General features: G+C 56.9%; 12 protein-coding genes across 12 annotated transcripts; 7 read left to right on the top strand and 5 right to left on the bottom strand.

The window, feature by feature from the left end:
- Positions 1–157: 157 nt before the first annotated feature.
- On the top strand, positions 158–1924 carry EX895_003950 (uncharacterized protein; the record flags this gene model as incomplete). The annotated part of the gene is made up of 1 exon (XM_029884548.1): positions 158–1924. One exon carries the CDS (start codon positions 158–160, stop codon positions 1922–1924), a length of 1767 nt encoding a protein of 588 aa, XP_029739258.1.
- Positions 1925–2031: 107 nt separating this feature from the next.
- EX895_003949 (uncharacterized protein) lies at positions 2032–4635 on the bottom strand (the record flags this gene model as incomplete). The annotated part of the gene is made up of 1 exon (XM_029884547.1): positions 2032–4635. The coding sequence occupies one exon, from the start codon at positions 4633–4635 to the stop codon at positions 2032–2034; it is 2604 nt and encodes an 867-aa protein (XP_029739257.1).
- Positions 4636–5008: 373 nt separating this feature from the next.
- EX895_003948 (uncharacterized protein) lies at positions 5009–5410 on the top strand (the record flags this gene model as incomplete). The annotated part of the gene is made up of 2 exons (XM_029884546.1): positions 5009–5045; positions 5184–5410. The coding sequence occupies 2 exons, from the start codon at positions 5009–5011 to the stop codon at positions 5408–5410; spliced, it is 264 nt and encodes an 87-aa protein (XP_029739256.1).
- Positions 5411–7028: 1618 nt separating this feature from the next.
- Positions 7029–7995, top strand: EX895_003947 (uncharacterized protein; the record flags this gene model as incomplete). The annotated part of the gene is made up of 2 exons (XM_029884545.1): positions 7029–7801; positions 7965–7995. 2 exons carry the CDS (start codon positions 7029–7031, stop codon positions 7993–7995), a joined length of 804 nt encoding a protein of 267 aa, XP_029739255.1.
- A 1362-nt stretch (positions 7996–9357) lies between these two features.
- Positions 9358–10710, top strand: EX895_003946 (uncharacterized protein; the record flags this gene model as incomplete). Its single annotated transcript, XM_029884544.1, has 1 exon — positions 9358–10710. The coding sequence occupies one exon, from the start codon at positions 9358–9360 to the stop codon at positions 10708–10710; it is 1353 nt and encodes a 450-aa protein (XP_029739254.1).
- A 225-nt stretch (positions 10711–10935) lies between these two features.
- On the bottom strand, positions 10936–12224 carry EX895_003945 (uncharacterized protein; the record flags this gene model as incomplete). Its single annotated transcript, XM_029884543.1, has 2 exons — positions 10936–11735; positions 11948–12224. The coding sequence occupies 2 exons, from the start codon at positions 12222–12224 to the stop codon at positions 10936–10938; spliced, it is 1077 nt and encodes a 358-aa protein (XP_029739253.1).
- Positions 12225–13109: 885 nt separating this feature from the next.
- EX895_003944 (uncharacterized protein) lies at positions 13110–13790 on the top strand (the record flags this gene model as incomplete). The annotated part of the gene is made up of 2 exons (XM_029884542.1): positions 13110–13600; positions 13688–13790. 2 exons carry the CDS (start codon positions 13110–13112, stop codon positions 13788–13790), a joined length of 594 nt encoding a protein of 197 aa, XP_029739252.1.
- Positions 13791–13922: 132 nt separating this feature from the next.
- On the bottom strand, positions 13923–15863 carry EX895_003943 (uncharacterized protein; the record flags this gene model as incomplete). The annotated part of the gene is made up of 2 exons (XM_029884541.1): positions 13923–13988; positions 14076–15863. The coding sequence occupies 2 exons, from the start codon at positions 15861–15863 to the stop codon at positions 13923–13925; spliced, it is 1854 nt and encodes a 617-aa protein (XP_029739251.1).
- Positions 15864–16500: 637 nt separating this feature from the next.
- Positions 16501–17889, top strand: EX895_003942 (uncharacterized protein; the record flags this gene model as incomplete). The annotated part of the gene is made up of 1 exon (XM_029884540.1): positions 16501–17889. One exon carries the CDS (start codon positions 16501–16503, stop codon positions 17887–17889), a length of 1389 nt encoding a protein of 462 aa, XP_029739250.1.
- Positions 17890–17984: 95 nt separating this feature from the next.
- Positions 17985–19970, bottom strand: EX895_003941 (uncharacterized protein; the record flags this gene model as incomplete). The annotated part of the gene is made up of 1 exon (XM_029884539.1): positions 17985–19970. The coding sequence occupies one exon, from the start codon at positions 19968–19970 to the stop codon at positions 17985–17987; it is 1986 nt and encodes a 661-aa protein (XP_029739249.1).
- A 394-nt stretch (positions 19971–20364) lies between these two features.
- On the bottom strand, positions 20365–21546 carry EX895_003940 (uncharacterized protein; the record flags this gene model as incomplete). The annotated part of the gene is made up of 1 exon (XM_029884538.1): positions 20365–21546. One exon carries the CDS (start codon positions 21544–21546, stop codon positions 20365–20367), a length of 1182 nt encoding a protein of 393 aa, XP_029739248.1.
- A 754-nt stretch (positions 21547–22300) lies between these two features.
- EX895_003939 (uncharacterized protein) lies at positions 22301–23842 on the top strand (the record flags this gene model as incomplete). Its single annotated transcript, XM_029884537.1, has 1 exon — positions 22301–23842. The coding sequence occupies one exon, from the start codon at positions 22301–22303 to the stop codon at positions 23840–23842; it is 1542 nt and encodes a 513-aa protein (XP_029739247.1).
- Between the last annotated feature and the right edge of the window lie 1055 nt (positions 23843–24897).

Genomic DNA, 24897 nt, shown 5'->3' with positions numbered 1-24897 from the left:
CTCCGACTACCTCGCTCGCCAAGGAACCAAGAACTCGGATCTGCGGATCAACCCAAATCAATCTGATATAAGCCCCTTCTAGATCCTCTAGAGTGACCCAGCTCTCTCTCTCTCTCCGACAACCAACCTCTTTACACTGCAAGTGACTGTGGACACGATGTCGGATAATCAGGACCCTAACACCAAAGACGGCAAGGCCGCACCCTCAATCCTCACCTCGAAATTCGCCAAGCTCAATCCGTTCTCCAAGACCGGTGCGGCCGACCCCGAGGGCGGAGGAGATAACCTTGGTGAAGAGGTTGAGTTCGACTCGATCGCCGGAGGTGGACATGCAGCACGTCGCACCAAGATCACCAAGTCCGAGCTTCGAGTGAGCCATGCACTGCGCAAGTTTCTGGTCGACCAAAACGTCATCTCCCCCGCCGACGCTCAGCTCGATGACCAGCAGGCGTCGAGCTCGCAAGCCCTCAAGGCATTCGTCGACAAATCGCACATTGACGTGCCCGACTACGTCCGCGATCGCAGCCGGCCCTTGAGCGAGTACTTTGTCAGTTCGTCGCATAATACGTATCTGCTCGCGCACCAGCTGTACGGCAGTTCGTCGGCGGTGGCGTACGAGCACGTGCTGATCACGGGGGCGAGGTGCGTAGAGATCGATGCGTGGGACAACGAAAACGATCCGTTGGAGCCCAAAGTCACGCACGGCTACACGCTCGCTTCGCACATCCCCTTTCGCTCCGTCTGCGAGACCATGAAGCAGGCCATCCAGAAAGAAGAAGCCGAGGCACAGCGAGATCAGAGCTTCAAGGTCGCTCCTGTTCTGCTCTCACTCGAAAACCACTGCGGACACGCCGGGCAGAAGAGACTCGTCGAGATCATGCATGAAGTGTGGGGCGACTTGCTCATCTCCGGTCCCGTCGAAAAAGGTCAGCCCGCTAGTGAGCATACCGCTCTTGACCATCTCGGCGCAAAGATCGCCGTCATGGTCGAGTTCCACCCGTCCAGTCAACCACCCGTCGAGGAGGCGCACGACGACGACGATGCCGAAGAAGCCGAGAACAAGGCCAAGCGAAACGAGGCCAAGAAGGCAGGCATCATTCCCGAGCTGTGCGCGCTCGGCGTCTATGCGCAATCCGTCAAGCCGACCAACGACTCGTGGTACACCTCGACGCTGACCAACGGCCCGCACGACCACCTGATCAACATCTCTGAAACCGGCCTGCTTGAGCTGCTCCCCAAACACGGTACCGCCATCAAAAAGCACAACGCCGAACACCTTATGCGTGTCTACCCCAAGGGCACACGCATCAGTTCCAAGAACCTGAACCCGGTGCCCTTCTGGGGGGTCGGCGCGCAAGTGTGCGCGCTCAACTGGCAAACCTTCGACCACAGCGTGCAGCTCAACGAGGCGCTGTTTTCCGGGTCGGACGGGTACGTGCTCAAGCCGCCCGGTCTGCGCATCGGCGGGGACGGCAACACGTCGCTCGGCAAGCACAAGTTGACGCTGCACGTCGCGGGCGCCACAGACCTGCCGCTGCCCAAGGGCAGAGAAGCCGACGACATCCGCCCCTACGTGACGTGCACGCTGATCCTGCCGTCGGACCTGGATTCGGACCCGCCCAAGAAAAAGACCGCCGCGTACAAGCAGCACAAGCTCGGTCTGGTCCACAAGGGCGAACAACCCACCCCGACCGACGCCCTCTGGAACGAAACGCTCGAATGGACCTTCGACCACGACGAGCTCGCATTCGTCCGCATCCTCATCAAGAGCGACGACAAGTTTGCCCGAAACCCGCTGTTCGCCGTCGCCGCCGTAAGACTCGTCTACGCTGCCAAGGGCTGGAGATTCATCAGGCTGCTCGATCTCAAAGGTAGAGAAACCCACTCGACGCTATTGGTCAAGTTTGACCTGGAGAAGCTCTAGAGAGAAGCTCTGAAATCATGTTCTGTTGCTCAGCTTTCGGAATTGGCAAACAAACACTATGGACCGCAATGACTGTGTGCGCTTGACGGAGTGAGATGTCCCGCACCTTACCAATACGTCACCGCCCTCGCCTCGAGCTCCGCCAACCCCTGCTTCTCCCTCCGCCGCTTCTCCAACATCCATTTTTCAAACCACTTGGCCATCTTTGCCCTGCTCGTCGGACTGCCCACATTCACCGTCGCAATGATCCTGTCGTACCGCGTCGACAGCGCAAACGCGGTCAACTCGAAAAAGCTCGAATGCTCCGAGTAGGGCACGCCGTAAATCATGTAGTCCGGCGTGCTGTCTCTGGTCGGGAACAGGTTCTGACACCCAAACGAGCGGGTCTGGTTCCACTGAATCAGCCGGTCCAAGCTGGGTGAGACCGTATCCATGCCCGCGGGCGGCCTGTATGTCCATCCGGTCGGGCGGAAGGCCACTGCGTGCGTAAAGTCGTAGCCACGCGTGCGAAGCGCAGCGACGACATCGCGCAGACCATCGCCGTTGATGGCGTGCAGGTTCGTGACGTGGACGGATGCCGAGGGAGAGCGGGTGAGCAACGAGTGCAATTCCGGGTCCTCGAGTTGGGCGTAGACGCGATACTTGCGCGAATCCATGCAAAAGATCTTGGAATTCATAGCGCGCGCAACGGCTTTGACGATGCGCTCCTTGCCGATGGTGTAGGTGCCGACGACGACAAGCAAACGACCACCATCGCGACGACGCACCGAGGAGACGGCATCGCGCGATGACTCGGAATGCTTGGCTAGCCAGTTGGTTGCATTGGTATCGTCCACGTCCGTTCGTTTGACGTCGTTGTCGGGAGTGTCCTCTGACTTGACGGCTGGCACCGCCGACCCCACTGAGTCAGGGGCCATCTTCGTTTCTGCGCTCTTCCTGTCTGAAGCAAAGTCAAGCAGAGCATCTTCGGACGGCTCCAGTTTGACAGGTGCAGGAGACTCTTCCGAGACATTGACTGGACTTTCGTAGACGCTGTCTTGCTCTGCTCGGTCGTCTTCGTCTTGCTCGCCCAAGAATAACCCTTCTTCGTCGTATTCGAGAGCTTCGTCTTGCATCTCCTCCTGCTTGACCGAGACCGTGTCTGATTCCTCTTCCACCTTGATCTCGCCATTGCTGGAATCTCGGGAGATCGGCGGAGGTCGCAGAGCCGAGATGGTGCCATCTGGATTCTCTACTTTGGTGTTGAACCAGCCTTTGAAAGCGTTGGCAGACGCGGCATCTGCGTCACCGCTGTTCTTGCTTTTCCGCGGCGGTGCTATCCTCCAGTCTTGTTCCGCTGCTTGCTCCTGCTTTTGTTTGGCTGCTAGGTTGACTTCCAGCTGTGCTTCGGGTACGATGCGCCGTACGAGCTCGGCGCACGCCTCGATCACCTGATCCTGAGCCGGGAAACAGTAGCGCGGATTGCAGTAGGTGGTGTCGAGATAGATAACGTCGAGCTTCTTACCAACGATGGATGGATGATTCGTGTGTACAGGGCTTGCGCGAAAGTCGCCGCAGTGAAGATAGCGAAAGATCCTGCCTGTGCCGATGTAAGGGCTGGCATGATTGCGCGAGAGCAGCTGCGACGTCTGTGGTCCTTCAAAAAGAAAGAGACACGAGCCAGGGCAATGATTGGCTTCGATGCAAGTCACCATGACGCCTCCACTGTCCGGGACGGGAACGGCCACTTCCATGGGCAGCGGTCGGAGCCACTGCGGATCGACGCCGAGGTGAGTGCGACAAAGGTTGGCGGTGGTGACGCTGCAGTAGATGGGACCATGATTCCAGTTGGCCGTCATGCCTCCGTAGTGGTCGCTGTGGAAATGGGTGAGAAAATAGCCGCGGCAACCCTCGATCTTGCCAAAGCGGAAGGCGTCAACGGTGAGCGGCATACCTTCGAGGGCCTTATAGAAAGGGGCAGTGCGCGCTTCTGGGCGTGACCTTGCTCTGCCTCGATAGTTGGCGGCTTCGACTGCATCTGCGGTCGCCCACTGCTTTGACTCTGAATGCGATTTCATGAGCACTGTAAATGCAGATGAGGCTGCTCGCTTGGCTGAAGATAGAATGGAGGAGGGCGTCCTAGTTGCTGATGGTTCGGAGACAGCATCTGCGGATGTGATTTGATGTCGATCGGGACCACTGGTCGAAGCGACAGCTGCATCTAGTGTCGAGGCCAATTCGGAAATCGAGGTGAGCTTAGCGGTATGTAGTTGCGTTGGCTCTCCTGCGAGGCTGTCCTTTGTCGGCGACACTGGCGCAGGCGAGCACGACTGGCTGGAAAGAGCCTCATTGACTGAAGTGACAGGCTGCTCATTGACGTGATCTCTCAAGACCAGTGGTTCGGGAGCGATCGAGTCAGCAGCATCAAGGCAGGAGTTGACGTGAGCCTGCACGGTGTTGAAGGGGACCTGCTTGCCACAGATGGGACAATCGGCAGTACGTTCTGCTTTGGTCTTCGCAGAAGGTGTGCTGTCCTGGTGCTGCCGAGAATCCGAAGGCGTGCGCTGCAAGGAGTCCGAGGGTGTAGGTGAGGACGCTGACGGGCGACCATTTCCAAAGAACGAAAGGAGTGAGGGCTGAGCCGCGCCACTAGGACCAGCCTGCTTAGAAGGGCTCGAGGATGCGACTTTTCTTCTCTTTGCAGGAGAGACTGCGACGGCGGACGGTGCCATTCTGTCGATCCATCGCTCCCGCTCGAGCTTGATACCAAATCAGAGGTGTTGCAAAGGTGCTGGTTGGTGGTGGCAGAGTCATGTGGCTGAGCAACGCTGAACTCAGCAGAGAGTGTCTTCTTTTGCTGCTGCTGCACACCTCCACCAAATCGTGCATTTCGCCTGCAGCCGGCTTTGGCTCTTTCAGGGTTCGAGGCTCCGAAATTTTGGATTTCTCACAAGCTTTTAATTGTTAGATCGTCGCTATGCAGGGGCCTTCTGCTGTTCGGTCACTCTTGATTGATCGCAGTGTTGCACTCCACCAACGATCAAACCATCAAAGGTTCTCGACCACCAACCACCCTCCTCACCCTCACACAAATACATCGCAACAATGTCGATGGCACGGCCTGTGGTCGGCAGCGGCCTCGGTAAGTGGACAAGCAAGATACTAGTTGACGCAAGGTGGTCTGCAATCGGCTGAGTTCAATCGACACTGACGCTGACAACTCTTCTCGGCCTCATTCTCGCATCTAATCGACATTCGCACGGATCGATGAACTCAACAGCAAGCTGCTGCACGGTAGTATCGGTATTTGGCTCCGTTATTCTTGCCATCTTCGGCTATGGTTTTTCGCACAACTGGCCGGCACTCATGGGCAGCACCGGCGACCCTGAAGATGGTCTCGCCGTGGGACAGGCTTGCTATATTGCCGCCTTCATCTATCTCGGCTTCATTGCATTCTGCGGCTGCCAGCTTGGGGTGCATCGAAGATATAGCCGCATTCAGCTCTAAAGCCTGTCGAGCTCGGCATCGTCACTTGTCTTGCTGCCAAGCAACATCGCAGCCTTGACTCGGAACGATTCACTCCACCTCGTCTATACCACACTTCACCTTTCTGCATGAGCAAACAGAAACTCGACTCCTCATTTGGCCTCGACGTAATCAGCTCGAACGATGGTCTTGAACGGTCTGCCAATGGATGCCTTGAGGTTTGCGAAAAGAAAAAAAAAAGAACGGCGAAAAGCTCTGCCCTTGACAGTCGTGTACCATCGAAACTACCTGCCAGGATCGAGGGAAGGAATGAGATTGAGCTGATGTAGGAAGACCTTGCCGGAAATAGGGTTCGTAGCGACACGGAGCTCTGCGGCACATAGTAAAGAAGCATTGTAGGGTCAAAGGAGTACGCTGCCTCAAAAAGGGGGCAGTCGCGAGCAAGGACTTCCTCCACCCGACGCCGCTTGACGATATCGGCACGGATGCGATCCACAAACAGTGTAGAGTCTTCTCGTATCTCCATTACGAACCAACATGGTTGACGAACAAGCTTGACATCGGCCGATTCGTATTCCGAGGATCGGGCAAGTTGCCACGTTGATCGCAATCGAGAGCCGCGGTCTCAAGCGGCGACGGTCCTCTGTTCGTGGAGCCGAACGGGTCGGTAAAATGTTTGCGGAGTGTGGTTCGCTGTGTCAGAAAGGAGCCGGAGCCGCGGTATCATCCACAAGTATTTTTAGTTCGAGGGAGCCACGCAGCACTCATCAGCGTGAACAGGCTTCGGCTACAAGAGCATGGGCACACACCCGGCTCCGCTTCCTACGTTAGGCACAGGCTTTGGCGACGATGGAGGAGACCATCAGGGTTCGTTCGGTGCTGTAGACCGTACCTCGCTTCGACCATTCAACGTTGGCATGAACAGATGTCGGGCAAGATTTGATCAAATGACGACGTATCTAAAAAGAACCGCAGTGTGCAATGGCGATGCAGAGCCGACGTTGCGGATCATGACCAAGCAAATCCAAACAGGCGGCTCTGGCAGGAGCCGACGCGCGCCTCGTTCTTAAATTGCCCGGTCGGATAGTGCATTCGCAGCCCAGACACTACAACACGAATCATGCGGCGACGCTTTGTTTGTCCGGCTTCGTGCATCCCATCTTGGTCTTCACATCGGAGCCATGCTGTCAATAAAACCCAGGCATGGGGAGCCGCCTCGCATTGCTGACTGTGGACCCTGGAAAGCGGGCGGCTGCTTGTATTATACCCGTACCGATGCACCAACTCGGCGGTGCCTTTTAAAGGAGCAGCGGCTGCCACGAACGCCAAACCTCCTCGCCAAGTCTGAAGTGCTAGGAGCCGCTACTCCGCTGAACAATATCGCAGGGGTCATTCGCTTAGACCTCATCCATCCCCAGCACTTCGTGTGGGGTCGCCACACAAACCTAGTCTGGGATGGGCACCTTGAAGGTCCGTGAAACCACCAGCGTGTTGCAATGGGCAAGGGACAATCCGCCTTACGACATTGTTCCATGGCATACTAGATCCAGATGGTCGCGAACGTACAAATAGCGAACATAGCGTCTCCTACGCTCCCGTCGCTGTGACACCTGCTCTGCCATCACACGCTCCCTCAAACATGTCGGTCCTTCTTCCAACTGTCCAGAGCTCCTTCGAGCACCTCACGCCGGCCCACGTCGCCATTGGCGCTATCCTCATCCTTGCCTTGCTCTGTCTCATTGCGCCGGACCGCTACATCTTTGCGTCCCACCGCAAAGGCATTAAAGAGCCGCCCGGTGCGCTCCCGCTGGTTGGCAACCTGCCCTTACTCCTCTCCATCGCGGCCAAGCGCGTCCGCTTTCTCGATGAGTTCCTCGCGATGCAGAAGACCATCGGCGCCGGTGCGCAACCATGGGCTGCCACCTTTCCGTTCCTCGGAGGGCGCGTCACAGCGATCAACCGCCCGGAGTACATTCGGTGGGTGCAGAAGACCAACTTTGAAAACTACGTCAAGGGCGCGCAGTTTCAAAACTCGATGGGCGATGTCATGAGCCTGCACGGGATCTTTGTCGCCGATGGCGAGGTCTGGAAGAAGCAGCGAAAGATGGCATCACACATTTTCAGCGTTGGTAACTTCCGTACACATGTGCAGAAGACGATCCAGCGCGATCTTGCCGTTCTCAACCAGCTCTTCCGGGGAGCTAGCGACAAGGGGGTCGAGATCAACCTGCCTGATCTGTTTTTCAGGTTCACGCTCAGCTCGTTCTCGCTGATGGCATTCAGTGCGGATATCCAGTGTCTGCCCTCGCACGTCGAGGGGCTCAACACGATCGTCGAGTTCGCCTCCAACTTTGACTACGCTCAGCGCGTCATGGACGAGCGCTTTGTCGACCCGCTAGCACGTTTCACAGAGTTGTTCTCGCCTCAGGGCAGGAAGATGAGGAAGACGATCAAGAAGCTGCACAGCTTTTGCTACGAGATCATTGATCTTCGGCTCGACGCACGTTCACGGGGTGAAGCTCAAGCTGCAGCAGGCAAAGGCGACAAGGACCTGTTGGCGCTGTTCATCGAGCAGAGCTTGGGCCGCGAAGAGCTGCTACCTGTAGTGCTCAACTTTATCATTGCTGGTCGGGACACGACGGCTCAGGCGCTCGCGTGGCTGTTCTACGAGTTGTCCAAACACCCGGAGTGCATCGCAAGGGCACGGGCCGAGATTCACGAAAAGCTCGGGTCGGGTGCCGACTTCCGTAGTATGGCGTACGACGACTTGGGATCGCTGGTGTATGTGCAGGCGTGCTTCCTGGAAGCGCTGCGTCTGCATCCATCGGTGCCGAAGAACCTCAAGACGGCGGTCAGGGATGATGTGATTCGACCTTATGCCCAGGGATCTGACGACGCCACTACCGCCCCCAACGCGGTACCGACGACGGAAAAGCTGCCGGACCTCATTATCAAAAAGGGCGAGACGGTGAGCTGGCAGGACTGGGTCATGGGCCGAATGCCCGAGTTGTGGGGCGAGGATTGTGAGCAGTTCAAACCGGAACGCTTCATCGAGCAGCGCGGCGACGGCTCGCTGGGCATCAAGACCTACTCGCAGTACTTGTTCCATGCGTTCAACGCTGGTCCGCGACTCTGCTTGGGTCAGACGCTGGCGACGTACGAAGGGTGTGCGGTGGTAGCAGAGATTCTGGGCAACTTTGACGTCGAGTTCGACCAGCAGGCGCTTGCCAACGACGCTCCGACGTACGACGATTCGCTGACCCTGCCCGTCAAGAACCCGTACAAGATCCGTGTCCATGCGAGAGACGATTGAGATCGCGATGTATACATTCCTTTGTATCTAGGTAAATGCTATCGTTCCTGCTGACGGCCCCCTTTTCTGCAACTAACTGGTTGTGAGGGTGTCAGTGTTACTTCAAGAGACAACGTGCTCTCCAAATCATGTTACCGACCTTGACACGTTCTCCTGCACTTATGGAATTCAAAAAGAAACCTCCGGTCCTATCATTACGGCTCATCTCATCTCCTCGCACTGCCGTCATCAGCACCGCCAGTGGCAAGACCAAGCAGCGCCAAGATCCTCTCCGTCTCGCTAGGCTCGGAATTCGGAGCGTTTGCTTGAGAAGGCAATTTGAAATTGAGACCGCTTAGCCACGGCTTTCTGCGCTAAACGAGCTGTCTTGCTCTGGGGAATTTGCAATTTCGAATTCGGCTTTTAGACAGTACTAGCTGCTGCTGCTGCTGCTGCTGGACTACTCTAATTTTGATGGTGTGCCTACCACACATTGGCCGAATGCACACACTCTCTCTCTTGCTCTTCACGTCGTGTCTGCAATGGGCCTCTTACTCACTTCTTATAGTCATGCGTCTTGCTGCGAAACGATGTTCATCACAGCCGTCGACACAACGAGCGGTTTGTCTTTCTCTCCACCACCATCTGCGACGGTAAAGCGCCTTACTCTGCAACAATGTCAACCTCGACGTTGGACTTGCACGCCAACGGCGCAGCAGCGCATCAACACGACCCGGACGCACACCAGTACAGCAAATCGAGCACCATCAATACCGCTGCTACCGCCACCGATACGCAACCCAACGAAGACGGTTTGATCCTCGACAGTCGTGGCGGCGTTCCTAAGCTTCGCTCTGCGCTACAAGATGCACGCGACTCGACGGGTGCAGCCAAAGGCGTGCTTCTCTCGCTCGGTTGGCTCGACCGCTTGCTTTCGCTCTTCATCATCGTCGCGATGATCCTCGGTGTAGTCATCGGAGAATTCGCCCCGAATGCACAGCACAATCTATCAAAGGGCAGCTTCCGCGGCGTTTCGGCCCCGCTCGTCGTCGGGCTCATCGTCATGATGTGGCCCATCTTGACCAAGGTGCAGTACGAGCGCTTGCCCCAGATGTTTGCCACCAAGCGCTTGTGGTATCAGTTGGGGGTGAGTTTGGTGCTCAACTGGGTGCTGGGGCCATTCTTGATGCTCGGGTTGGCCTGGGCGACGCTGCCGGACCTGGAGGGGTACCGCGTCGGCGTCATCATGGTCGGCTTGGCACGCTGCATTGCGATGGTCATGATCTGGAACAAGATCGCCAGGGGAGACAGCAACACGTGCGCCATTATTGTCATTGTCAACTCGATCCTTCAGATCGTGCTCTACGCGCCCTTTGCCGTGCTCTTTGTCAACGTCATCTCGGACGACGACAGCCTCAACCTCGAGTACAGTGACGTCGCCATCGCTGTCGCCATCTACCTCGGCATCCCCCTCGCCGCCGGTGTTGTCACACGCTTCGCTGTACTCGGTCTCTTTGGTCGAGACTTTTTCCACCGCAGATTCCTCCCCTTCTTTGGGCCACTTTCGCTCGTCGCGCTGCTCTACACGATCATCATCATCTTTGCCGAACAGGCACAGCACATCCTCGACAACCTCGGTCCCGTGTTTCGCACGTTTGTGCCGCTCGTCCTCTACTTTGCCCTCATGTGGACCGGCAGCTTCCTGCTCGTCTGGTGGCTCTCGGTTCGGTACGGCAAGACCGAGTGGGGATATCAGATGGCCGTGGTGCAGGCGTTTACTGCGGGCAGCAACAACTTTGAGCTAGCGATTGCCGTGTGTGTCGCTGTCTTTGGTGCAGGGTCGGACCAGGCACTGGCAGCGACGATCGGCCCACTGGTCGAGGTGCCCGTGCTGCTGGTGCTCAGTTGGGTCGCCATGTTTGTTGGTAAGCGACTCAAGTGGGATAAAGGCTTGGAGACGATGCAGAAGCGGTCGAAGGATACGAAGGTGCATGACGAGCCGGCAGACATCGAAAAGCAGCCCAACTAGAACAAGAATCACGCTGTAAAATTAGCAATCCATTGCCTTGCATCTCATCGACTCTAGCTCGTCATCTAGCTCGTCATCTAGCTCGTCATCTAGCTCGTCATCTGGCTTCATCTAATCCGCTCAATCCTGCCATTGCAAACACCAGTGGAACTTCTGAACTGAACAGGAAAGGTAATTTCGTATTAACGTTGAAGGTTTGAAACGCAGCAAAAGCTTCTAAGGCATCTAGTGCTTCTCGATGTCCTGCTCGAGCACGAATCGGTAGCGAATGTCATTTTCCTCGACGCGCTTGACCGCCTTGGAGCAGTCCTTCATGGGTAGCACCTCGATCCATGGCTCGATGCCCTTCTCGGCAGCGAGCGCAAGCATCTGGAGCGCCTCCTTCTTGCTGCCAATGTGCGAGGAGCCCATGAGGCATCCATTGCCGGCAAAGTTCTGGATGCGCACCTTGAACTCGTCCTCGGGCATGCCCACGCAAATCAGACGGCCGTGCACCTTGAGCGTGCTCATGATCGACACGAGGTCCACCGCGTTGGACGAGGCCGTGTTGATAATCAGGTCGAAGGGCTTCTTCTTGTACTCCTCGGCCCAGTTGGGGTTCTCGCCGGTGGAGACGAACTCCTTGGCTCCCATCTTGAGCGCATCCTCCTTCTTGCGTGGAGAGTGCGAGATGGCTACCACATCGGCACCGAGCGCGGCAGCGAACATGACACCAAAGTGGCCCAGACCGCCGATTCCAACGATTCCGACGCGCTTGCCGGGGCCGGCACCGTTGCGGATCAGGGGCGAAAAGAGCGTCAGACCACCGCAGAGCATGGGCGCAGCGTGCTCCGACTTGATCTTCTCGGGAATAGGGAAGACAAACTGCTGCTGAGTCCTGATGTTGGTGCTGTAACCTCCCATAGCCTTGGTGCCACAGTGGTGCTCGGCATTGTACGTATCCACCAGGCCCTTCTTGGTCGATTCATCTCCTTGGCAGTACTGCTCCTCCTCGTCCTTGCACGGCACACAGGTGCCACAAGAATCTGGGAGATAGTAGGACAAGAAAGGAAGTTGGAATGATGTAAAACGATTGGAGACGGTGTCAGAACAAGCACGCTGTAAGAGACACGACGAGGCGCGCCAATGGACAACTGCAGCACGAGCGCATTGACCTCCTCTGCACCCTTCCAAAGTAGTGGGCGAAGGGGGCCCGTGGGCAAAGAGCCTGCTTCGCAGAGCAGAACATCAAACTTACCAACTTGAGCACCAACACCGACACGGTCACCGACCTTGATGTCTTTGACGTTCTTGCCGACTTTGGTGGCGATACCGACGATCTCGTGACCAGGGATGCAAAAGTCGTGGTTCAGGGGACCCCAGCCACCCGAGATGGTGTGGACGTCCGAGCCACACACACCACAGTGGGTGATGGCAATGTCAACATCGTCGTCGGTCTCCTTCTTGAGTTCGAAGTCGTAGACCTTGAAGTCGGTCCAGTTCTTGGTGTCGGCGATACCGTATCCGCGAGGCATGATGAATGAGTCTGAGAGGTGGAAGGGGAATGGTGTGGTGATGAAGCAAGAATGACCGAAGCTGGGGTCGACGTGGCTGATCCAGTGACTGATGGGCGTTGATGGGGGCACTGGGACTCAGTCAAACATCTCTCGGGGCGAGTCTGCGAGCGCAGACACCCCACGTTGACTCGCTCGCTTTTCTTCTGCTATCTTCCAATTGGCGCGTGCCACAAACGTGATGATGTCGTGAGACTCGCAAAATCACATCTACACTGATCTAGTGCACAAACTCCACCCACGACATCCTTATTCCAAATTCAATTCCCGCCGTCGTTGCTTGATCATCGTCATCCCTTCGCCTCAACGTCCATCGGTGACTACCTCAGTTTGTACGGCATTCAATCCGTCCGGCGATCCGTTCCTGACTATCGGCACGACCGGCGTTTTCGTTTCTGCGGCAAGCTTTTCGGTGCCGTGCAAAGCAGTGACCAGAGCGACTGTTAGTTGGCGAGTAGACAGAGCAATTCATTCTTGGCCGCATTGCTAGCACAACTACTCCTCCTTTCTTCCTTTGAATTCGTGCAGTGGTCCCACCATTACCTTACAGACAAAGGCCCTGGTTGCTTGCTTGTTTGCCTGGTGGCAACTAGAAGAGACAACAACGACGTCGATGTCATGACTTAGATCGCCGGTGTGCTTCATTCACTCTTCCCACGCGATCTGACGTGAAAATGATTTACGGGGATTTTGTGACATTATTTCCATCGCAATTTTCTTTTCTAGTTTTATTTTCACAATTGTTGGGTGTCCAAATATTCTTCGCAAGCAACTTTCTTCTGAAGAGCTGAGCTTCAACTCGTGCTTCCTCCGACCACGACACCACCATCACCACCATTCGCAGTCATGTCAATACCAACCTCTACATCATCCACCGCTATGCTTCCCACAGTCATCGCCGTCTCGATCGCCTCGCTCACCGTGGGCTACTTTGCCGGCATGGGACGCTCCCTTGTCTCGTACAACGCCAACTCCCGACGCATCAACTCGGCTCCTTCCGACGACGATGACTCGGGCCTCGACTCGGAAGATGAGCTCGCGGCCATCTCGGACAACTACAAATCTTCGGGTGCAGGGCTTGAATCAGAAGAGTGCAAGATGATCCTGGCTGTAAGGATGGACATCAAGATGGAGAAGGGCAAGATTGCCGCGCAGTGTGGTCACGCTACCTTGGCAGCGTACAAGTTGGCCAAGAAGGTGACGCCCAGATTTGTCAAGCAGTGGGAAAGGAGAGGCCAGGCCAAAGTCGCGGTCAAGTGTCCTGATGAGGAAAAGATGCTCGAGCTGGAGGCCAAAGCGAACGAGTTGGGCATTGCTGCGAGGAGCATCATTGATGCGTAAGTACGCTAGCTGCAAAACATCGTCGTACGAGAACACGCAAACTGACTCGAGATCCTTCATTCTTGCCACCTTGATTGATGCAGTGGTCGCACACAAATTGCGCCAAACACACGCACAGTCCTCGGCCTCGGCCCAGCACCCGTCTCGCTCATGAACCAGCTCACAGGTCACCTCAAGCTTCTCTAGACCACCCTCTTCCAGACGTCGCATTTGTACAATACTCTCGCACACATTCATTCGCAATGCAACACAATAGAGCATTCTAGAGGCGTGTGGATTGCACGTTAAAGGAGCAGACAGGGTCCATTTGGCCGATTTTTAGCTGGTAGCCTCGGCCACCATCGACTTCCACTTGCGCTGGATCGTGATGGATTCTCGGAAGATCTGGAAGGGCGAGCAAACGATTCAATTGGGTTAGTTCTTGTCTCTACCTCACGCTGACTTTGTTGCGCGTCGGGTTCGCAAACTCACCTTGTACTTGACATCGAGCAGCTTGTTCAGCTTTTTGTCGTCTTGCGGAAAAACGAGCGTGCCTGGCTTGGTCATCCTGACCATCAGGTCCCACAGGTGATCCTTGTACTTGAACGACGATTCTTCCGCCGTCTTTTGGTCCTGGATGCTTGTGGGCTGCTGCGGAGCATGTGGGCCGCTGGCCCGCGTCGACGAGGGGTCCTTGACGTCGGCAGCAAACCTGCCCAGGATGGCCGAGCCCGCAACGACGCTCGCCGATGAGCTGAACGGCAGCTGTACGGGCATGTTGCACACGTCGGCAATCAGCTGCATGAACACGGGATTCTTGACGTGGCCACCGCTCATGTAGATCGAGTCGATCTTGTGGCCTTTGTTGTTCATCTCTTCCACAATGTGGCGCGTCTGCAGTGCGATCGCTTCGAGCGTCGCGTAGTACTTGAGCGCCAGATCCGCCACGGACCGGTCGAGCTTGAGCCCCGTAATCATACCCCTCATCTGCGAATCTGCGAGAGGAGATCGGTTGCCGTGGAAGTCCGGGTAGATGAACAGGTCCTTGGTCAGGTACGAAGCGTGCGGGACGGAAGCCTCCTGTGCCAGTGCGTCGATCTTGTCGTGCAGCACCTGGAACGGCGACCGGTTGCTTTCCGAAGCCAGAGTGCGCAGGGAGGGGGCAGCAGGGTGAGTATCGATGATAAAGTCGATCAGCTGACCCGTCGAAGATTGTCCGCCTTCGTTCATCCACAGTCCAGGGAAGACGGCGTGCTTATAAGGACCCCATACGCCGTCTACGAGAATGCCATCTGGTGATTGGACGCAGTAGCACGTGCTTGTCCCGGCGATGGCTGCGAGTCTATTCTGCGAGCTGATGAGCGACGGGTGATTTTGGATCTCGTCGACCGGGTTGGTGGCCGGTGCAGCGACGGTGCCGACCCAGCCAGCGTACGCGTCGATGAGTGCGGATCCCACAGCTGTACCGGGCAGCAGTCCGAGCTCAAACGCCACCTCGGCAGTGAGACCATCACCGACAGGTTGACCAGCAGTAAGCACAATACCATTGCGACCGGGAACGCCGCCCAACTGCTTGAAGTCGTCCTTGACCAGCTCGGATAGCCCGATCTGTTCAAAGAATTCGGGCTGCCACCCGAGCTCCGAGCCATCCACACCCGGGGGGATGTACGAACACTTGCACACCAACGAGCAGTTGCTCCTCGCCAGTGAGCCCGTCGATTTGTACGTCAGGTAGTCGGGCAAGTCGAAAAACATGCACTGCTTAAAGAGTCCCGCAGGCATGTGCTTCTTCAACCACAGGATCTTGGGGATCTCCATCTCGAGCGACATGGTCTTGCCCACGTAGTTGAGCACCTTGGAGCCACTCGAGTTAATCAGCGCGGCTTCGGCTTCGGCGCGGTGGTCGGCCCAAAGGATGACGTTACGCTCTCCAGGTCCCCACTCGCGTGCACTAGAACCAGATTGAGGGGTGACGGCGATCGGGTTGCCGTCGAAGTCGGTGACAGCGAGAGAGCAGGTGGCATCGAATCCAAGCCCTTTGATCAGGCTCGGGGCGACTTTGGAAGCAGCAACCACCTGCGTGATGGCCAGCTTGATCTGAGACCAGATGTCTGAGGTCGACTGTTCGAAGATGCGCGCATCCGACTCGAGACGGTACGTCTGCGTGGCGTGGGTGGACTCGGCGAGGATGTTGCCGTCGTCGTCGACCAGCGCTGCCCTGGCCGAGCCCGTGCCTACGTCAACGCCGATGTAGTAGAACTTGGTGGGGTTGTCTGTCATTCTGGCCAGACTTCTGTACGTTGTCGACCGGAGATGGTTGGAGTGAAAGCAGAAGAGGAAAAGCAGAAGAGGGGGTGACCTTTGCTCGAAAGAAGGAGGAAGAAACTACCGCTGGTTGAGTTTCCGTCGGAAACAAGGTAAAGTGAAATTCACCGACACAAAACTCTCTTTTGGACGCACAGACCGATTCAGGCTCTCCGCCGCTTCCCCACAGCTCTAAAGAAGAAAGGATTGCCGGACGGTCTCGAAACTCACCGATGTTGAAAAAAGAGTTCTGAAGAATGTTATGCCGACGTCTTCCCCAAGCATCGGAAATTTCGGCCTTTTGGTCGGCATTGTCGCAGTTGCGAAGTGAGCTTAACGAGCTTGCTTAACGAGCTCTTTGCTTCCTCTGCGCAATTGCCGCCCTCGTACAAAGGCACAAGACATCCTTCGTCCTCGTTGCGCTGCGCTGTTTTGGCTGCAGACTGCCGCGCTGATAGGTTGAGGCATTATAGCCTCGGAACGGTTTTTGCCTGTGATCGTGTGAGTGGGCGCTATATAATGCCGTCGTGCTCGGCTCGGACGTGCCCTTGAAGCTTCTGGTTCTTATCTTCATTTTTCTTCCGCATCACATCCTCAATTCTCCTCTGCAAAGATGATCACCCGAAAAGCCGCCTCGTTGCTGGCCTTCGCACTGGGATGCGCGGCCCTGGCCCACGCGCACTCGCACGCCAATCCACGTTCTCCTGGCCTGGACGAGGACCATCACGGTGCAGGTGCACACAGCTCTGCAGAATTCGCACCCATCCCGCTGGTCGAGTTCCCGTCGAACGACATCCCTGATCCCTGGACCACCAAGTATGCAGGCGTCGCAGGGCCCGCCTACTCTGGCGTCACCACCTACGCACATCTGCCCACGGCCAAGTGTCTCAACGACCCGAACCAGCTGTTCGATGTAGCAGTGCTTGGCATCCCGTACGACCTTACGGTCACCTATCGACCGGGAGCCAGGTTTGGTCCCAATGCCATCAGACAGGCTAGCAGGAGGCAGAGAGCTGGAAGGACCTATTCCCTGTATCACGGCCAGGATCCGTACAACACGGGACTGAAATTCCTCGACTGCGACGATATCCCTGCTTCACCCATGGATCCTGCGTTGGCCATCGATCAGATCGAAGCTGGCTACACGTCGCTGCTGCAACGCACGCCGGCTTCGGACCCGTCGGTTCGCACCAGCTCGTCTCCGCCCGAGTCGGTTGTGACAAAGGAAGCATGGCAGGCCTTCTCGAGCTCCGGCCTGGCCAAGGATGGCAAATCGCATCCCAAGGTCGTCTCGATGGGTGGAGACCACACGATCGTCCTGCCCATCCTCCGCTCACTCTACCGCGTCTACGGTCCCATCGCGGTGATTCACTTTGACGCGCACCTCGACACCTGGCCGCCCGAGGTTTCGCCTGCGGGGTCGCCCACGCGCCAGCATCAGATCCAGCACGGCACCTTCTTCTGGCAAGCGGCGCTCGAGGGCTTGATCGCACGCAACCAGTCGATCCACGCCGGCATCCGCACGCGCCTCGGCTCGTACGACGACATCACCCACGACGCCTCAATCGGTTTCGACATCATTACCTCGGACGACATTGACGACCTTGGCATCCCCGCCATCATTGCCCAGATCCGCGAGCGCGTCGGCACCATGCCCGTGTACCTCAGCATCGACATCGACACGCTCGACCCCGGCTTTGCTCCAGGCACGGGCACGCTCGAGTCGGCCGGATGGAGCCCCAGGGAGCTGAGGCGGATTCTCAGGGGACTCGAGGGTCTCAACTTTGTCGGGTTTGACTTGGTCGAGGTCAGCCCGTCGTATGACCATGCTGAGATCACGGCGTATGCGGCGAGCGATTTGATCTACGAGTTCATGAATTTGCTGATTCGCGGCAATGACCTGCAGGCGAAGGGCAAGGTCGCTGAGCCGAAGAGCAAGGGGCGCAGCAAGAAGGTGAAGAATCCGGTCGGTTCGCTTTTCAGTCATGGGGATGAGTTGTAATGCCGCTCGTAGCAAATAGCAAACGGAGTGTACATGGCTCAACAAGGGTATGCGTGTTGAGGTGTGATTGCGTTGAGTAAATGTTGCACATCAGATCAGGTGAGGTCGATCACATCGCTCGACGCTACCACTGTCGCTTTCCGTGAGGCTTTCCTCGTTGTATCCATCTTTGCTCCGACGTCATCTACCCCGGACACGTCGGAAACGGAGGAAACAGCCCCTTCCGCAACGACATTGCTAGCCGCAGCCTGTCTGCGCTTCCTCACCACCGACGGCTTTGCTTTCTTCGCCTTCTGATCCACGTCCGCTTCCTTTGCTCCGCTGTCAGCTTGGTTGATAGCAGCGTCGGCGATGGGTGCCTTTGCTCTGCTCTTCGCTTTGCCAGGTTTGGACCTCGCCTCGATCTCCGGCGGAGGAAGGAGATGCTCTGCGTAGGTCCGACCAGACCGAACGAGAAAATGAAGCAAACGTTCGAATCGCTCGTGCCTGCGATACATTGCTCTGATCACGTCGGCCCACGTGGCCACCTGCTTGTTCTCGCCCTTGTGACCGGGACACGCTCCGTGTGTGGGGAGCACGGTGCTCGTGCTACTGCTGTCCCCGCTTTGTTGCTCCAGAAAGGACTGGGCCAAGCAGGAGAGATGGAAGATCGACGTGCAGTCACCATCGCTGTCACCGATAGAGTTCGGGCCCGCGGCGGTCGTGCTTGAGGACGCACTCGAGATGATCGGCAATGTGCTTGGATGAGGACTGGGGCACAACGCAAAGTCGAGCTGGCGGCTGAGATCGATCTGCTCGTGGCAGAGGCCGCAGGGGGCGGTGGGTGCTGCAACGGCTTTGTCTGCCGTACGTGCGTCGTGTGCTGCGATGTGCCGCTGCACGCAAGTCTGCATAAAGTCGCTCGTTGCCTGGATTGCATCGACCGAGCCAAAGTGTGCGGCGATCGAAGTCTCAAATCGCTTCCACTCGCTTTCTTCCACGTCGAGATCGTCGTATCTCAACCTGTGAAGAACCCGCGTTGATGCCGACCCTGGCTGAGCAGACACTTGTGCTGCTGCATCCACCGCAACCAGATCCGCATCCTCGCCATCCACCTCGTTCTCTGCCTCTTCGTCCTCGACAGCAGACTGGCCCATCGCAGCCTCATGCATCGCCTTCTTCGCGCGTTTTGCCTTCTTCGTCAAGTCGGTGCTCGAAGCAACAGGTCGTGGCGATGGGAAAGCGTCAAAGTCGTGCACGCACGCATCGAGTCCCTTCAAGTTGGCTATCCTCGGCAGCGTTTCCGGCCACTGTGGAGTCTCCTGATCATCCGCCTGCTTCTTACTGGGAGCCTGCCTCTTCTTGACGGGTTGGTCGGCGACGCCAGCTCCCAGTCGGTGTTGAGCGGACACATGGACGAGCGGAGTGCGTTTGCCATCGACGCCGGCAAAGTCGCAGACTGCTACCGGGTAGAGTGGGTGCAGCGGCTTACCTGATCGACTGTATCTGTTCCATTGCATCGTCACTGGGGCTGTCTGGCTTGTCGAAGCGGTTGGAGCGGCTTCAAGCCTCTGAAATGCCAGCCAGCTCCATTCGGTGAAGAAGGCGAGCTTGAGACCCCATCCACAGAACGGTTCGGAGCGAAGGAGAGCACGCATAGCCAGAAGACGAGCGTTTGGGGTCGACGGTGGCCTTGCGATCCTCCGTTTCGGTCTGCCGGATCGTGTGAGGCCCGGCGTCATGCTGGAGGACGGGAACAACGCCATACCAGCGCAGGCGGAAGTGTCGGTGGTGGTCCCTTTGGCGGAGTACTCTGTAGAAAGGAACTTGAGGTGGCGGGAAAGATGTGGTTTGGCCCACGCCCATTCAAATTGAAGTGCGGCAATCTTGGACGAGAAGCCATAGACGATGCATTCCATCTCCCAGGGACGAGACCGCGCTGTTTTGTATGCGCCCTGGGTGAGATCGCCATTGTGCTGACGTTTGCGACGAGGTGGCGCGGGTGTTGAGCCGATGTAGGTGATGCCGGGCGAGGAGAGCGAGCGTAGAAAGTAGCAGGCATAGAAGGGTGGGATGGTGTGCTTGGTTACCGAGGAGGGCATGGTGGAGAGATGCAGCAGTGAGTGTGCATCTGCTTGGCCGAAATTGTTAGGTTCTCTTCTCTAGCTGGGCTGCGCCAAGCTCATGGCTCCATCTTGGTTGGTGACAGCATTGCGAGGGGGACGACGGTCAGGTGCGTCCGGGATAGATCATGTCTGAGAGTGGTTTGGAGCGACGAGAAGAAATGGTTCTGCGAAATGCGGGGTTGCGACTCGACCACAAATTCCGCATCTTGAACACTCGAGTGAGCTAGGCGTGTCATCATGGACACAATTCAACGCCTCAAAATGCACTCAGGCAACTGATACAGAAACCAGGTCCTGGCATACCAGCGTGCCATCAACGCAACACGCTGACGCAGAGAGTGTGTTATTGATTATGGCAAACCTATACATGTCACGCATCCTTTCGACGCTGTTGCCGGTCCCTCCACCACAGCCTGCCCGCTTCGTAGCTGCCCAGATAGACACCGGCACCCAAAGCAGTCCACGCGCCTCTCAGTGCCCCCCCTTTCATCAACGCCTTCCAGCCCTCCCTCGTTACAATGTGCTTTATCGTCGCCACCACACCCAGCTGCTTTGTGGCCGCATCTGTGCCCGGATTGAGCATGATCCGTGTCTTGGCTACATCAATGGGCGTTGTGACTACGGCAGCAAACGAGCCTGCGATTGCAGCCGATCCACCTGCAACAAGACCAGCTTTGCCAAACTCTGCGGCGACGCTCGTTTCGTCGCGAGCTGCTTTGCGCGTGAAATCTTGGGAAGAACGCACGTCTTGGACCTCGCCGTCGTCCTTGTGCGTGCCTGCCTTGAGACCTGCCCATTTTCCCAGCCTTTCCCTCAGCGACTCATAGAGGGGGAACTGCAATGCTGTGAATGGAAGATTGCGACCTGCGAGAGCGAGATAGGAGCGACCAAAGGTGGATGCTATCGGCGCGAGCGTAGATCGAGGAGGGGTGCGCTGCGAGCTGGCTTGGTGCAGCGTTTCTTGTGCGTCGCGCATGACGTTTCTGGCTGTCGAAGCGGCACTGCCTGGAGGCGCTTGTTTGGTCACTGTGTCAGCCGTCTGCTTGACGGCCTGCTTTGCGAGCTGTGTTTTCGATGCCCCTGGCTCGGCGTTCTGCAGGACATGCTTTGCCGCACTTGCCGCCGAATTCGCAGGAGACGATGTCGAGTTTCGAGTGCTGCTTGCGCGCTTGCCTTGATCCTGCTGCTTGTTGACCACCTGCGCTCTCTGCTTGATAATCTCTGCTGGGGTCAGAACAAGACAAGAGACGAGCTCGGCCGTCGAGCTAGCGAGCATATGCGAGAGCGCCGGAGGTGCATTTGCAAGCGGGGAGCTGGTAGAAGCAAGGAAGCTCTTGGCCTCTTCGTATGTTGTGAAAAAGAGACCGGCAGCTGGCAGTGTCGCAATGATGACGCTTCCGACACCCTGATATAGACCGCCGTAGAGTCCTCTGCCAGCAGGGAAGCGTGTTGTATAATCGGGGGCTTGCAGTCGTGTTTTGAGCGTATCGAGCGGATAGATGAGCAGGTCCACAGTGAACGCTGCGAGCGCTCCTGCCACGACTGTGTCCATGGCTCAACAAGGTGCTGGAAGGCTGGCAAGTGGTTGGGGATCGTGGCATGATGCTGACATGTTCTGATCGCTATCTCTGTGTCCGTTCTCCATTCTGCAAAAGCGTTTGTCATGGGTCTTGAAGGTGGAGGTCTGCAGGGTTTCCGATTTCGGCATTTGGACTGCTCTTGTTTTGTTAGAGCGAGCGATCTTGTTGGGTTGACTTGGAGCTTCCTTGCTCACTCCCAACGCCCGTCTCCTTCGACGCTGCCTGTCTCTTAACATACTTGGATCGAGGGACATTGTTGTGTGACGGCGAGGTCGGCGGGTATGCATCCCTCTGCTGGTTTTCGGATGTTTGATTTTCGAAATTTCCGGCGGGAATGCGGTGTCTAGTTTGGCGCTGTTGGCGCTATTGGCGCTACCTGAGCCGCGCACTGTGTGATGCATTCACCGCGAACGTGCCATCTTTGGAAGAAACGGCACGCTAAGCGAGAGAGAGACACACAGAGAGACGGCAAAAAGACGCAACTCCGACTTGTCATACCACAGTTCATGACGCAGACAGCCTAACGAAACGAGCCGCATGAGCCAGCGTTGCCGCTGACTGGGTTCGCAATGCTGCTTCCTCAGAAGTATCCGACTCTCGCCGGCTGCAGGAGCGAGCGAATTCAAGATGCGGGGCAGTGCCATTTGCAAACGTTCATAAACAGAGCGGCCCCTCAAAGTCTGCCTCCCCATCCCACCTAAACCCCAACACACTTGATCAGCAACGATGCTATCCAAACTCACTCTGGCGCTGCCCTTGCTTTCGAAGCTGGCGGACGGTATCTCTGGTGCTGCCATCCGCACGCGTGGCAATGGTATCAACCCCGCCGATTTCACCTCCCAAGGCCTTGTCGCCATCGGCCAGTTTCCGGCCAGCGTCAGGGACAAGAACAACGAGACCATCGGCGGCATCGGTTCTGCCGGGGGTCTCGTCCCCGGTCGATACTCTCGCAACGGCGACGTCTACTCTGGCCAGATCTACTTCCAGCCAGACCGCGGCTACAACGTCGAGAACACCATCGACTACGTTGCTCGCCACCACACGTTCGACTTCCAGTTCGAAGAGTACACCGGCTCGAGCAACCTCACCTTCAGCCAGGCCACCAAACTATTCAACATCACCTACCGTGACTCGGTCTTCTACCACGAGCATGACGTCAAGAACACCACTGGTCTCGACCCTACCATCGTGACCACCGGCGGACTCAGTGGGAGCGGCACCAACGACGGACCGCTCGCAGCTGCCAACACACCCGAGAACCCTGCTTCGCTCTCGTTTGACACTGAGGGCTTCTCGGCAAACCCGGACGGCACCTTCTGGGTCTCGGACGAGTATGTTCCTGGCATCTACAAGGTGGCTTCGGACGGCACCGTGATTGCCTACATCACCCCGCCCGAGGCTGTGCTCCCGCGCATCAACGCCAAGTACAACTTTACCTCCAAGTCGACTCCCGACTCGGGTCGTCCACCCAATGCCGGCTTCGAAGGCATGGCTGTATCCTGGGATGGCAACCAGCTATTTGCCGTGCTCCAGTCGGCGCTGGTCCAGGATGGCGGAGATGGTGCACCATACCTTCGCATCTTTGAGTGGGACATTTCCTCCCTCTCCGGTGTCACCACCTACCAGAACGGTGCCAACCCGGGTGACGGCATCCCGCTCATCGCCGAGTACGTCTACAAGGTGCCCACCTCGAACAAAGGCAAGGCTCGCAACGTCAATGATCTCATCTACCTCGGTCACAAGACTGTCGGCATCCTCGTCCGCGATGGCAACGGGTTCGGCAGCGACGATTCGGGCGTTAAGTATAAGCACATTGACATCCTCGATCTCTCCACCGCCACCAACATTGCTGGTACCAAGTACGACGGTGCCACGGGCGCCATCGCTCCAGGAGGCAAGCTGGCTAGCGGCATCGACCTCGCCAAGTACAGCAGCCTGGTCGACTACACCTCCGACCTGGGCAAGTTTGGCATGCATGGCTCGGGCAACCCTGTTGACCCGACGTTGCTCGCTGCCAAGATCGAAAGCTTGATCCTCCTGCCCACGCTGCCCAAGTCGAGCAGCGACAGCAGCTTCGACTCGGACGAGTACTTTATCGTCTCAGCAAGCGACAATGACTTCCAGACAAAGACGGGCTACATGAGAGCCATCGGCGACTACTCAGCCGCATATCCGCAAGACGTTCCCACGCAGCTCTTTGTCTTCAAGGTCAAGCTGCCCGGCGTCAACCGCGGCGACTTGCTTTCTCGTCTCGCCCTCTCTGCTTGAAGTATAAAACGGAATAGATGCTCCTCGAAATACAAACACTTGAATCTACATGATCGATCTTGTTGCGTCACCGCCTCGCCTCGTCTGTGAGCTTGACACGTTTTTATTCAGAGCGACTCAATGTGAGAAGAACTGTTCGCGGGGCGAACGATATTCTTCCATTGGGCTGACCGATGCGGATGAAACCGTTCCGACCTTCGACTGGTAGACACGTTCCTAGCCCTCGCTTTCGCTCGCTTTTAGCCTGTCATCTTCGAGGAAAGGAGCTGTGCGGAGAGACACGCTTCGCAATTTTTGTGACGAGTTGAGAAGCAGTCAAGAAGAGCGCTTTGACGTGATTGTTTGCTGTGACGAACTGGTGACGCGTAGGCGAAGCTTGAAAGCTGTCCACGTTCTTGGCTCGCTTACGTGCATTATTTGTCTTGGCACCTTCCACAGCGTTTTGCTTTTGGCATCTTCGGCGCTTTCGCCTTGATCGTCTGAAGAAGCAGCTGGCGGCCGTAGGCATCGTAGACTCCCCGTCTCGACGAATGAGGTTGCTTCTATTAGACAAAAGTGTACCTCGCTCCGACCAGGGACCATCGAGCTCGGTTGGACAACCCAAGTGCACGATGTCCATGCGTCTTCCCGTAACGGCAGCCGCTCCTTGATCGACTTTGCCAAGGGTACCTCAAGGTCCCGCAGGTACACGTTGTCTCTTCGAACAAGTCTGGGAAGAGACTGCTTGAACCGTGCACAGACGGGAGCATTGTGTAATAGAACCGCAAGTGGATAGCCGCTTGGTCTCACTTGGCGGTCAACCTGCATTCAACTTCCGAGCCAAGCGAGGCCATTCGCAGCTCATTTAGAAGAAACTCACTAGCGAGTTCCAACGTAGGTATGCAAAAAAGTAACTTTGCTCTACGATGACCCGAAGCGCACAGTCCCTTGTTGAGACTGGTCCGTAGCTGAGACAGGGCAATGTGACCTCCAAGAGGAGCGCCCACGGCCATCGAAGTCCTCTGTGTCGATGCCGGAGCACACTGGCGAGCATATAAAGACCAACCGAGCGATCC

Source organism: Sporisorium graminicola, chromosome SGRAM_22 (assembly GCF_005498985.1).
Source record: "Sporisorium graminicola strain CBS 10092 chromosome SGRAM_22, whole genome shotgun sequence".
In the NCBI taxonomy this organism is placed as follows: Eukaryota; Fungi; Basidiomycota; class Ustilaginomycetes; order Ustilaginales; family Ustilaginaceae; genus Sporisorium; species Sporisorium graminicola.
Note: the sequence above shows the minus strand (reverse complement) of the source record. Positions and strands in the feature narration are given on the sequence as shown.